Genomic DNA, 12,523 nt, shown 5'->3' with positions numbered 1-12,523 from the left:
ATTACTGAATCGACAAATTGAAATTAAAAAAAAATTACCCGACTCCGTGACAATGCATATTGCAGCATTGCCGTGACCAGGATTCGAACCTGGGTTACCACGGCCACAACGTGGGGTCCTAACCACTAGACGATCACGGCTACGTCGGGTTGTTGGACGAGGCTTTCCAAAAACCGAGCTGGTCACCTATTAGTCAAGATTGGTCAATAAACAAATTGAAAGTACATACAAGATCTACATTAAAATCTACTTATACTACCCTAAAAAAATCAAGTTGACGATGTGAATATATATGATGAGCGAGATAATGTCAGAGTTTTTAATAAAAATATTACCACAAAATTTAAAATATATTAAAAAAAAAATTTTAACAAAAAAAACCCAACTCCGTGACAATGTTTGTTTCAACATTGCCGTGACCAGGATTCGAACCTGGGTTACCACGGCCACAACGTGGGGTCCTAACCACTAGACGATCACGGCTACATCGGGTGATGTCGAACGGCTGCCAAATGACTTTTTCGAAAGAAACCAGTTGAAGCTTCAACCCTAAAAATCAGGCGTGGCTATAAATAGCGTAGATTGTTAAAAAAAAGATTTGTTTTATTTATCACTCCTTTTAAAGTTTTCGGCAGTGGCTTATAAATTATAGGTATTTTTAAAGTAATTATTTCTTATAGAAGAGAAAATGATAATAATATTTCGCAATTTAAAAATATGAGCTGGTTAATCGTTAGACAACTCATGATCTGATGGATGCCTTTCACTAGGCGTGTCGAGTGCCTTTCACTTTTAGAGGTGCTATTGAACTTCAATACATTGAATTTTGTTGCAATTTTGTTTTATTGAGAGCATTGGTAATTCGCTTTGTAATGTAATGTAACAATCCTTTTCTAGGTATTCTGTTCAAATCCCTTAGAGTAGGTCAAAGAAAGGACTTTTGCTGAGCACTCCAACAATATCTCCAGGAAAATTTAAAAAAATATACAAACATAAATATTTAAAGAAAAAAAACATGGACTTTTTCTGAAGATAGTTTTTTTCTTGGTAGATATGTATTGGTTTTTGTACTGTAAGCTTCACTGTATTTTTTAGGCAGTTATTGTTATTGATTTAAAATAAAAAAAATAAAAAACCCCATCTCCGTGACAATGTTTATTTCAACATTGCCGTGACCAGGATTCGAACCTGGGTTACCACGGCCACAACGTGGGGTCCTAACCACTAGACGATCACGGCTACGACGGGGTGTTGAACGAGGCCGACCAGAAACCAAATCTAAGCTAAAGGGTTGCAGAACGACCAATTAAACTAATTCCGTTAATTGTTATATCTTCAAGAGTAATAAAAACATTTTTAAAAGTAATTTCAATTACAATTAATCATTTTCTTTATATAAAAAAAACCAAGCTAAAAACGAATCGAACACCAGATGGCGCCAGCTATATATTCCGTTAAACAACACTCTGTGGTCGTTTTCGAGTACTGAATTTTCCAGCTGATTTTTTTGCACGAGCAATACGAAACATGAGCAGCTACAAGGCCATTGAAATAGATTCCGATTCGAGTGAGGTTGACGAAACAATGCCTCCGAAACGCTGTGAGACACCCCCCAGAAGTGCCGGCGCAAAAGCCAAGATAAGCAACGAAATCACCCCTAAAGCCGCCAAGGTCGCTAAGACGGAACCGGATTCAACATCTCCATGCTCCTCGGACAAGACAAACACATCTCCTGTTAGTGCTGCAGATGTATCCGGTAAAGCAGGACGCAATAGGGCTCGGAAGAGCCAGCAGGGAGCCAGGCGCATTAGTCCTGACCTCCAGTTCGAGTCGATTGCTCTGGGGGAGGGCGGTGCCGAATCCCAGATCTCCAAGAAATCCAATTTGAACAAGGACCCCACAGACTCGCAGGATAAGGCTAACACGGCCATTAGAAACCTTCTGCAGAGCGATGAAATGCAGGAACTCATCAAGCGGATCGCCAACGAGCGGGTGCGCTGCAACTTCCTCCTGGCCACCTACCAACTGCCGGACATGAACTTCACCCTCAACACGTCCATGGATACGCTCCGCCTTCAGTTCCGGGAGCGCCTCAAGCAGCGCAAGGAACGGGGAAAGCGGAAGGCGAAGGGGCCCTCCATCTATGCTCTTCCAAGCACCTCAGCCAGCAGCCAGAAAGGATCCACCAAGGGAGTTGTTCAATCCCAAAATCCTCAGTCTTAAATCAGTTTGTTATGTATTAGATTTATATCTTTTGATTTGTAATGAACTGAAAAAACGATGGATATATTCGATTACTACTGCAGAATTATCTAACTTTAGTTTGTATAAACATAAAATTAAGCAAGCACTGACATTCTGTAAACGAGAATAAAAGATGAAACGGAAATACATTTGTACTTAGTGGTACCAAGAGTTATTATTAGTATTAAGAAATGAACAATATGCCTCAAAGAACATGGCCATTAATAAATATATTTTGATATTTTAAAGACAATGCTTTCTCTTTTAATTCTACTTTAAATAAAGTTGTGAGATTTACCTCAGATGTTTTTTGTATCATTATTTGAAACGTAAGTATAATTTGAGAAAGTAATTTTTTATTACAATCTTTTAAATAATATAATTTTGTTGTTCCTATCTTTGTGAATAAATACTTCAGTATGCGCAAAACTTTGATTTGTTGTGATTTTCTGCGCATGGCGGTGAAAACAGTCATTTGGCCGCGGTTTGACAACGCCCGACGTAGCCGTGATCGTCTAGTGGTTAGGACCCCACGTTGTGGCCGTGGTAACCCAGGTTCGAATCCTGGTCACGGCAATGTTGAAACAAACATTGTCACGGAGTTGGGTAATTTTTTTTTTTTATTTTTAACCTTTTTTTTAAGATAATTTAAAATGTAATAGTAATATTTATACTAAAGAATACTACCCCTTAACATAAAATATTTCCATCGCATCGTGAAATTAATTTAAATATAAGTAAATTTCAATGTAGATCTTGTAAGTACTTTCTAATATTTTTATTGACCAATCTTGACCAATAGGTGACCTGGTCGGTTTTTGGAAAGGTACTTCCAACAACCCGGCGTAGCCGTGATCGTCTAGTGGTTAGGACCCCACGTTGTGGCCGTGGTAACCCAGGTTCGAATCCTGGTCACGGCAATGCTGCAATATGCATTGTCACGGAGTCGGGGGAATTTTTTATTTTTAATCAAATGTGTCCCAGATTTTAATTCCTTAAAAATCATTTCCTCAGCTGTACAATTTTTAAGGTCGCATAAATCATAGAGTTTTATGTCCTGTCCATAAACACATCAACCTTTTGTAAACTTCTAAATAGTAAACACATATATTTCTGGCCAAAAAATGGATTTTACAAAAACGTCCAGCGTTGAGGAAACTGAAAACACTGACAACAGTCATGCAAAGAACTTGAACGAAAATGTGTCCAAATTTTATGAGACCATAGGAAATATTTCGCGAAACATCCGCAAGGACGACTGGACATACTTGCAACGCCATCCAGAGATACGAGCCATAATTCGAGTTATTACAACTGAGGCGATTAAGGCCAAGCCATCGAATATATATCATTTTACGGCAAATTTATTTACCTGCGAAAGAGACGAGGAGATGGTTGAAAAGGTAGGGTATATTCCCCTATACAATTTTAAAATGGCTTCAAATAGAGTATTTCCTAGATAAACAAGCAACTTAAGTGGGTCAATGAGCAGTTGAGAGGAGGCACCTGGAATCCTGCAGATGGAGATATTCCCTTTCCCGAAACTAGCGAAACCTCTTCAGAAAATAATTGCCAAACCGATTTTGATACTACAGCCAAATTAGACGTGACCGAAAGACTGCTTTGTCCTGATAATTATAGTCCTAGATGCAAGAAGTGTTGAGGAAATGCAAATATATATTATTATGTTAATAAATTATAAGTAAATAAATAATACAAATATTTTTAAAATATTTCTATACCTTTTTAAATAACACACTCTTTATCCAACACTAAAATTTAAAGCGTGGGGTTGCCAGATCGAGTCGTTTAGCAGTCTGGCAGCCCCAAGGCGAAACTGAAGAGCAAAGAAGACGCAACGATTATATTTTGTAGCGGAAAAAAAGTTTCTGAGTGTTGTGTAATTTGATAAATCAGTGAAAATATCAGTTGGTAAATTCAAGTTAATCGCCTGCCAAACAGCCAAATAAATGATAATACTCGAGGAGTGTCCAAGACAAGGACAAATAGCGAGGTCACGAAATCGAGGGGAAGCCATTTTGCGTGGTGAGTGAAACGAGCGCCACCGCCCCCGCGCACCACCCACTGTACCCACCCTCTCTGCTACCGCTCTTCTTGCCTTTTGTTTTGCTAGGCACTTTCGCCGCTAGAAACCAAAACAAATTGCGTTCTTTTAGGAAATTCCACACAAATCTGGATTTGTTTAATTTTAAGATTTAGTGGGATTTATTTTGCTTTTAAAAAACCATTTCTTTGAGTGACCAACTGCTGAAAGCTACGAAACCACAGCAGCAGCAGCAACAACAACAAATGCCGGCCGGCAAACGAAAGGGAAAGCAAAAGGAAGCCGAAACGTCATTCATTCGTGCGTTGACTTTGAAACGCTAGAGTTGTTTTAGCTTTTAGCCGGAATTGAAAGGCCGGAAAAGTTCTTTTCAGCCGAATTTCTAAGCAGATCAGAACGTGAAAATGCTGCCCCAAGATAGGAAAATACTGAGGTGACAAATCACCTTTCTAGCATTACAAAAAACTAGACATTTAAAACAATTTACTTACACACATATATTTTCTCCAGGCAACATACTCGCCAGAACCAGAACCAAAATCCGAATTCGCGGCGCCCGAGGTTCAGCCACAACTACCACCCCAAAATGGGCAGCAACTCGAAGGCGGATCCCATCTCGCTGACCTTCCACGACTCCTGCCTGCGGATGTCCGATGTCCAGCTGCTCCACGGACCCCACTGGCTGAACGACCAGATCCTGAGCTTCTACTACGAGTACCTGTCGCACATGAAGTACAAGACGAACGGGGATCTGCACTTCATTGCTCCCGAGGTGACGCAGTGCATGAAGTACATGGACGACCAGGAGCTGGAGCAGCTACTCGACCAGAATCAGGCCACCGGGAAGCCCTTCATCTTCTTCGCCCTGAACGACAACGATAGCTTCGAGGCGGGCGGAACCCATTGGTCTTTACTGGTCTTCTCGCGACCGGAGAAGACCTTCTATCACTTCGATTCGTATGGCAACAATAACACCGGGAACTCTGTGGAGCTGATGAACAAGATTAAGGAACTCCTAGGAGTCCGCCAGGCCAAGTTCCGGCCCATGCGCTGCCTGCAGCAGGCGAATGGCTACGATTGCGGCATCCACGTCATCTGCATGACCGACCACATCGCCGACTACCTGAACAGGTACGAGGTGATCGAGGGTCTGCCCTCGCTGCACATCGACACCGTGAAGGCCAAGCGCACGGAGCTGCTCAAGCTCATCCTGTCGCTGGGCGGCAAGGGATAGGTTCTCCAGGGGATTCCCCCCACCCACAGTAGCTTTAAGTGACCAAATTACATATGTAAATCGTTGGAGAATGGAGGTTGCTGATAGGAAGCCACCGGAAATATGTGAATACGATATCCTTGATATTGCTAATTTTAATTTGTTTATGTTTATTTAAAGAGCAGTGCCTGGCACTAAGAGAAAAAGAAGGAATCTTTGAGTTGCGTCTTTCAAATAAAGATTTGTTTACTCGCAAACTGGACTCGAATTCAGCATTCTAATTGCCCTGTTTGTTTGCTTAAGAGGCGCCTGTCGCCATTCGGGGATTACAAACAAAAACACATTCATCTTGGGTTGCAATTATTTATTGTAAATGCAAAACGGGAACGGATCCGCATGGATCGTTGATTATTTTACGTTTAAAAACATACAAATATAGATAAATCCACATCGAAAATTGATATTACAACGAGAGGCACTGGAGTACATACAAGGAATACCATTTAACGCCAGGCGAATACTCGGGTGGGTGGGTTCTTGCATGGTTTGGGTGGAGGAGGCGGAGGATCACCTGACCACTACACTCATAAAAATTTAATTCTTCATTTTAGAAATATCGCCATTGAATCGGCCTTTGAAAATAGAAAACCAAAATTTCTTAGAAAATTTGCCTTTGAATATAGAAAATTCAAGAAAGAACTTTCTAAAATTTAAGGAAATTCTTCGATTTTTTTTTATGAGTGTACTACTATCTAACATCTAGCTAAGCTGCATACTCGCAGATATGCAAATAAATGAGGCCAGGCCTCACAGGCGAACTTCGGGCCTGGCCCAGCCGCCAAAGGCTCTCTCCAATTCCTCGGCCACGGCCAGGCACAGTCGATCCTGGTTGAAGTTGGCTATGATCTGCACGCCCAGCGGCAGACCCTCGCTGCCCAATTGGCCCAGCGGCACAGCGGTGGCCGGAAAGCCCAGCACATTCACAATGCCCGTGTAGGCAAAGTTAATGGGTCGCGTAATGGGCTCGTTGTGATACGGAGCCACCGTGGGATGTGTGGGATAGATGAGGACACCATTATCGTCCAGCAGGCGCTGCAATTCCGCCCTCAGCTCATTCCGCTTGCGCACCAGATGGTCGTACTTCGGTGATCCATGCTTGCACTGGGCGCTATCCATAATGGCAGTAGACAGGCCGATGAACGTGTGCTTGGAGGCGCCAAAAAGCCACTTGAAGAGCTCCAGATACGTGTTGATGTCGTGATCCAGGTTGCCCAGCTGGTAGGCGAATCCATGGCCGCTGTCGTCGCGCATGTTGGCGAACCAGATGGCCGCCGACTGGCGGAACTGCGGCAGCTGAATGCGTTCCACTTTCTGACTGCCAAACTTTTCACTCAAATGTTGGACAACTCGTTTCATGGCCTAAAAAGAGGAGGATTGTGGTTTAAAATATTTTAATATGTAATAATTAGACCTCGGATTTCGCATATTTGTCCATTTTTGGTCCGATTTTTACCAAAATTTCTAGGTGGGTGTCATATTTTTCAAATGTAATAAATTCGGATGCATATCGGAACTATGCAAAATATATCCAAAAATTATATGCATAAAATATGCCAAATATATGAAAAATATGCAAAATATATAAGAAACCTTCAGTAAACACGGCGAGCAATTTAAACGAGCAGTTTGGCCGATAGGGCCAAAAACTATTCTACCCCTTTTACTATTTTTGCCCCTTCTCGCCTACTTGTTGGAAATATAAATAGGGAATAAATTAGATATCTCAGAAATGACGATAAGGAACAAACAATTTTCTTCGGGTAAATTAGGTTGGCTATGAAATGGTCAATGTTGAATAGTTGAGTTTATTTTATATTTTGCTTATGTTATGCATATTCATTTTATGCAAAAAAAATATAATATGCCATTAATTTTAAACTATGTATATTTTTATTAAAACAAACTTTTGTGTTTTCGGAATAGATCTATCTTTATCCTATAAAAAAATGCAAGTATGCAAAATCCAAGGTCTAATAATAATCTATTTAACTTTACCTCTCTCAAGTCAGGATCCACGGCGGAAATGAGACGTCCACCGCCATCGGACTCCTGGTAGAAGAACTTCACCTTCTTCAGGTCCACATCCTTGTCCAGATTGAGCAGCGCAGCCTTCTCGCCGGCCATAATCCTTAGCATGGGTCGCAAATCCTCGGCAAATCGCGACATGGGTCCCAGGCCCAAAAAGGAGTTCTGCTCGGCACTAAACGGAGCCGGAAACTGACCCACATTGGAAACGACCAGCTTGCTGGGCTTGTGGCCAAAGATGCCATTAAAAAAGGCCGGCATGCGAATGGAGCCACCAATGTCGGAACCCAAACCAAAAGCGGAGGCAGCCGCCGACTGGATGCAGCCCTCGCCGCCACTGGAGCCGCCCACAATGCGATTCGTGTCGTAGGCATTCCTTGTCCTGCCGTGCACCGTATTGTTGCTCTCCCACCACATGCACACCTCGGAGACATTGGTGAGGGCCAGGGGAATGGCTCCGGCCTTGCGCATCAGGGCCATGGCATCCGCATCCTGGGCACCACGTACATCCCGACGTTCATAAAGCCCGGCTGTATGGAGCATGCCTGAAAAACAGGTTATATATTAGTAATAATTACAAGGATATACTAAGAGCTACTTACCCTTGACGGAAATGCAATCCTTGGTGGTGATGGGCACTCCCAGGAAGGGTTTCTGCTTGGCCAGCTCCTCTACGCTGTATTGCCCCGATTTTATCAAGGCATCAGCCTCGGCTGCTTCTTTTAAAGCCTGATCATAGCGCTCGTCCACCACACAGTTTAGAATGGGATTGACCTCCTTGATGCGACGGATGAAGGATTCCAGAACCTGTACGCTGCTTAGCTGGAAAAGGGAAATCTTATTAGTTAAACTATAGAGAGAATAACTTTGTAAACTCACCTCCTGGTTGCGAATCTTCCTGGCCAGCGATGTGGCTGACTCAAGGAGAATAGGATCCGTGATCGGGGGAACACTCTCACCCTTGTGGCCATAGATCAGCCGGAAAACAAAACGAATGAAGGCCTGGAGAAGACCAAAGACGTAGCCACCAATGGCCCGAGCATATGAAACGCTCTGCGCCATTTCGCCGGATTTTTAGGAATGTTCGGCTGAAGAACCTCAACTACTTGGAATCAGAATCGGAATGGGATGTATTCTTCTGTTTTCCTCTTGCCCATGTGTGGATGTTCTGGAAGATTTAAAAGAGTGAAAAAATTAAATGCATGCATTATAAATTCTTGTAAAATATAAATGAACAAAGGGGAGGCCATAAATAAATTGCGTTGTGGTCGATGTTTTAACAGGTTTATCAGAGAGCAAATATTTGCTAGGCTCTGTTTTGCGAAAAATTTTTAATATTTTTCACAGCTTGGTAGAAATACTTATATGGGTCAAAGTAGGTATACCTTTATTACCTATATAAATCGTTTAAACCAAGGAAAAAGGCAATTTTCTTGGATTTATAGCTCGTTATTCAGTCACCTGATTCGGCAATAATGTATATGGATATTATGATAGCGTAAAAATTGCTTTAAAATCTTTTAAAAAATGCTTTATAAATAAGCAGCTGCATACATAAAAAAGTAGAAAAATATGAGTACACCTAGTTATCTCGATATTTATTTCAGATATAGGGGCAATCGATTTACTCAACACCCGACACATAATTTAATAGCCCCTACAATTAATTGGGGTGTCCCAGATAGGCCAAGTCCACACCTGTTCTGTGACTCATAGATGGGCAATTAGCACGGAAAAATATGGAAAATTCGAATCAGAGAACTTTGTTTCAAAATGCATACATATGAGCAAGAAACCGCAAACATTTCTCCAGATAATTACAAAGAAATGTACTCTAAATAAACAAAGGAATTTAAAAGTGCGCTAAAAGTTGGCAAGTACTAAAGTGAAAAACGTGTTTCTCTCTATGACAAGGAAAAGCTAAAGCCAATTTACTAGCTCGCTCTACGGAAAAGGTTGTTTAAACAAACGACTTTATTGTTCAAGTCGTTAACACTTCTCTATTTACAAAAACGAATAAGGGGAACTTTCAAAGCGGAAAAATACAAAGATTAAAGGTAGATATCGAGTTGGAATCGGGGCAATTTAATGTTCTTAGGGCCATATGTTTGGCCAGAATCAGGATTTTGTTTATTATCTTATCACGGGTGCGGTTCAGACAGCTAATTCACTGCTTAAATATCAGAAGATAATGGACACAAAGAGAGGTGAGCGGACCATATGTGGATCCCCATGAACTTGGAAAGCCAGACCATAAACTATATCCACATCAGAACTCCTAACTATTCTGAAGAAAAAAACAATTACGGCAACTGATAAGTTAGGTGAGTCATATGTAGCTCCCATTCGTTTGCGATAAACAAAGACCCATAACTAAACCACATCGTATATTGTGCAATCCGAATAGTACTCAGTGAATAATTAGTGACAATTCAAAGTTCCCATTGCTTATCGCATGGGGCTTATCGCAACATGTTCCTAGAGTTGGATTTTTCTATTAAAACCGCCTTTTAACATACATATCGCAATTTCTGCAGATTGCTAATTGAATTGCCAGACATTCGAATGCAAAGAGTGCATTATAATCAATTTCACACTGGCAAATTGTAGGGAGGGAGGTGAATTCACAAGGGGTGGTGACAATTTGTCTGTCCGTGACTGTCCCGTGAATACGGGAACAATTTGGGAGTAATGCCACAACGACCTTCAATAAAAATACAGAGCACGCTATATGGTGTTCAAAACACTCTGTTATAGTGCGGCAATTATAACGAGGACGGAAGCTAACTTCGGCAAGCCGAAGTTTTAATACCCTTGCAGATTTTACGAATTAAAAACTGTCAGCAATTTTTTTTTTTGACAAATTTTAAAAATTAACGTAAACCAAAATTATTTTACCGTCTTACCAAAACAAATACAAATTTTTTTAAATCCCTGCCAATTAATTTGAATATGCGGCGTGGGCGGTGGATGAAAGCAATGGTCCGATTCAAAAAGCAACAAAAACCGAAATAACAGCTTTATCTTAATAGTATATATAAAAAATTTTTAAATTGTATCTCTTAAACTAGAGTTTATGCCAAAAAAATAGACTTTTTTCCCATAGTGCTATGGGAGCTATAGGATTTAGACGCCCGATCGGCACGCGCGTTTACCCTAATGAAGGTACGCACAAAAAAATACGATTTGGAAAGTTTCATGGGAATAGCTAATATTTTGCGCGAAATATCCTGAAAAACGTCAAATTTTGACCGATTTCACCCTATTGTTCCTATGGGAGCTATAAGATATAGACGTCCGATCGGCACGCGCTTTTACCCTGATCAAGGTACGCACAAAAAAATACGATTTGGAAAGATTCATGCCAATAGCTCTTACACTGAGCGAAATATCTTCATTTTTGTGAAAGCTATATCCGATTGTTCCTATGGGAGCTATAGGATATAGACGTCCGATCGGGTCGGCTTTCAAACTTGATCTGCGTACACATGTTTTAGGACGACTATGAAAGTTTCAAGGCGCTAGCTTTTAAACTGAGCTCGCAAACGGTATTGAAACAGACATACAGACGGACAGACGGACATGGCTATATCGACTCCCCTATTGATCCTGATCAAGAATATATATACTTTATGGGGTCGGAAACGTCTCCTTCACTGCGTTACAAACTTCTGACCAAAATTATAATACCCTCTGCAAGGGTATAAAAAGTTGTTATGATAGACTGGGATTGGAAGAAAACAAAAACAAAGGTTGTAATAAGCTAGTTTTAAAAGTGTAGGGGAATAACATCTGCGAGAAATTCGTGTTTTAATAGAAATGATCTTAAAGAACTGAATCAATGTCATTGGTAAGTTGGCTCCATAAGGAAAAACTTTTGTAATTGATTGGATGTACTTAAGTCAAATAGAGAATAATTTCTTGGTGCAATATAAATCATTTCTACTTGAAATCATTCGCGCAAAGGTCGATGGGTAGTGATGCGAAACGATAATCGACCCGTAATCGGGGATTTAAGTGGGCAATCCGATAAGATTAGCCGTAAATACTTGTGTTTTTGGCACAGTGGCCAAAAAGTTACAAGTCTCCACAGACCTGTTGCTCCCCATTGGAGACTGGAGAGGGGAGAATAGCAATCGGTTCTAATTGCATGCTACTTGTAATTAGAAAATAGGCGGACTGCTATTGATTTCCAAGTAGGGGGTGTGATATATATGATACACAAAAGGTGGAAAAGCAAAGGCTACGACCGGCGAAATAGTTTGTGAGTGGGGGGCGCTGGGGGAGGGGAATCCCCTGGGGCGTGTGCCAGTGACATCATTTCAACATTTCCATTTCCAGCATATGCGTTGTTTGGATTGCAAATTCATCAAGTGTCATTTGACACTATGTACGTGTGTGTGTACAATATATGTATGTAATTTGTTTGTTTGCTTAGGGCGCGAGTAAAAAAAACACAAACAAAAACAATCCATCCGCTGACGTCACAAGATGCCGCAACAATAGAGCCTGATTTCAATTAAAAATTCACAAAGGATGTGCCACAAAAATGGGGAATGGGTAGAAATTGCACTTTGTTCAAGTTTAAATTACAAATAACCGGTTGGCGAAAGATTATTAGCGGTTAGTATGCCTATTCGCCATCACAAAATTACACATCATCAATGATAAATACATAAAATGGCACGAAATTCGAGATAATCAGTTATACACACAACACATATAGGAAAGTAATCCGCAGCAATATCAAACAAACACTTTTATCTACCCGCTAAGCACAAAGTCGACCGATCAGATGGGCGATTTTTTTTAAACATAAAAAACTAGCGTGACCGTTCTTGGACTTGCTCAAAATGCCAATTTGAATGTCTCAGAGTAAATAAATTAATTAGCAACAATTACAAAATTTATTTAAG

The 12,523-nt window shown here is 40.9% G+C and overlaps 4 protein-coding genes and 5 non-coding genes across 11 annotated transcripts; 5 read left to right on the top strand and 4 right to left on the bottom strand.

The window, feature by feature from the left end:
* Positions 1-68: 68 nt before the first annotated feature.
* Positions 69-140, bottom strand: TRNAH-GUG (transfer RNA histidin (anticodon GUG)). Its single transcript has one exon. It is a non-coding gene; the product is annotated as a tRNA-His (tRNA).
* A 271-nt stretch (positions 141-411) lies between these two features.
* TRNAH-GUG (transfer RNA histidin (anticodon GUG)) lies at positions 412-483 on the bottom strand. The gene has a single exon. It is a non-coding gene; the product is annotated as a tRNA-His (tRNA).
* A 684-nt stretch (positions 484-1,167) lies between these two features.
* TRNAH-GUG (transfer RNA histidin (anticodon GUG)) lies at positions 1,168-1,239 on the bottom strand. The gene has a single exon. It is a non-coding gene; the product is annotated as a tRNA-His (tRNA).
* A 247-nt stretch (positions 1,240-1,486) lies between these two features.
* Positions 1,487-2,403, top strand: LOC108061142 (uncharacterized). Its single transcript, XM_017147200.3, has one exon. It carries the CDS (start codon positions 1,528-1,530, stop codon positions 2,221-2,223), a length of 696 nt encoding a protein of 231 aa, XP_017002689.2. The 5' UTR covers positions 1,487-1,527; the 3' UTR covers positions 2,224-2,403.
* A 345-nt stretch (positions 2,404-2,748) lies between these two features.
* Positions 2,749-2,820, top strand: TRNAH-GUG (transfer RNA histidin (anticodon GUG)). Its single transcript has one exon. It is a non-coding gene; the product is annotated as a tRNA-His (tRNA).
* A 272-nt stretch (positions 2,821-3,092) lies between these two features.
* TRNAH-GUG (transfer RNA histidin (anticodon GUG)) lies at positions 3,093-3,164 on the top strand. The gene has a single exon. It is a non-coding gene; the product is annotated as a tRNA-His (tRNA).
* A 128-nt stretch (positions 3,165-3,292) lies between these two features.
* LOC108061155 (uncharacterized) lies at positions 3,293-3,977 on the top strand. The gene is made up of 2 exons (XM_017147214.3): positions 3,293-3,647; positions 3,704-3,977. The coding sequence occupies exons 1-2, from the start codon at positions 3,369-3,371 to the stop codon at positions 3,905-3,907; spliced, it is 483 nt and encodes a 160-aa protein (XP_017002703.2). The 5' UTR covers positions 3,293-3,368; the 3' UTR covers positions 3,908-3,977.
* A 118-nt stretch (positions 3,978-4,095) lies between these two features.
* On the top strand, positions 4,096-5,803 carry Den1 (Deneddylase 1). 2 transcript variants are annotated; one of them, XM_017147253.3, is made up of 2 exons: positions 4,096-4,290; positions 4,820-5,803. In XM_017147253.3, the coding sequence occupies exon 2, from the start codon at positions 4,896-4,898 to the stop codon at positions 5,541-5,543; it is 648 nt and encodes a 215-aa protein (XP_017002742.1). In that variant the 5' UTR covers positions 4,096-4,290; positions 4,820-4,895; the 3' UTR covers positions 5,544-5,803. The 2 variants fall into 2 exon arrangements, with proteins under 2 accessions (XP_017002742.1, XP_017002741.1); XM_017147252.3 differs by lacking the exon at positions 4,096-4,290 and adding an exon at positions 4,588-4,742.
* Positions 5,804-5,871: 68 nt separating this feature from the next.
* On the bottom strand, positions 5,872-12,448 carry LOC108061177 (fatty-acid amide hydrolase 2-A). 2 transcript variants are annotated; one of them, XM_070212725.1, is made up of 5 exons: positions 12,376-12,448; positions 8,487-8,775; positions 8,210-8,429; positions 7,578-8,152; positions 5,872-6,941 (listed from the first exon to the last, which is right to left on the bottom strand). In XM_070212725.1, exons 2-5 carry the CDS (start codon positions 8,667-8,669, stop codon positions 6,330-6,332), a joined length of 1,590 nt encoding a protein of 529 aa, XP_070068826.1. In that variant the 5' UTR covers positions 8,670-8,775; positions 12,376-12,448; the 3' UTR covers positions 5,872-6,329. The 2 variants fall into 2 exon arrangements, with proteins under 2 accessions (XP_070068826.1, XP_044249154.1); XM_044393219.2 differs by having other exon boundaries at positions 12,323-12,430.
* Positions 12,449-12,523: the final 75 nt, after the last annotated feature.

The sequence above is a fragment of the Drosophila takahashii genome, chromosome 2R (genome assembly GCF_030179915.1).
Source record: "Drosophila takahashii strain IR98-3 E-12201 chromosome 2R, DtakHiC1v2, whole genome shotgun sequence".
Taxonomy (NCBI): domain Eukaryota; kingdom Metazoa; phylum Arthropoda; class Insecta; order Diptera; family Drosophilidae; genus Drosophila; species Drosophila takahashii.
Note: the sequence above shows the minus strand (reverse complement) of the source record. Positions and strands in the feature narration are given on the sequence as shown.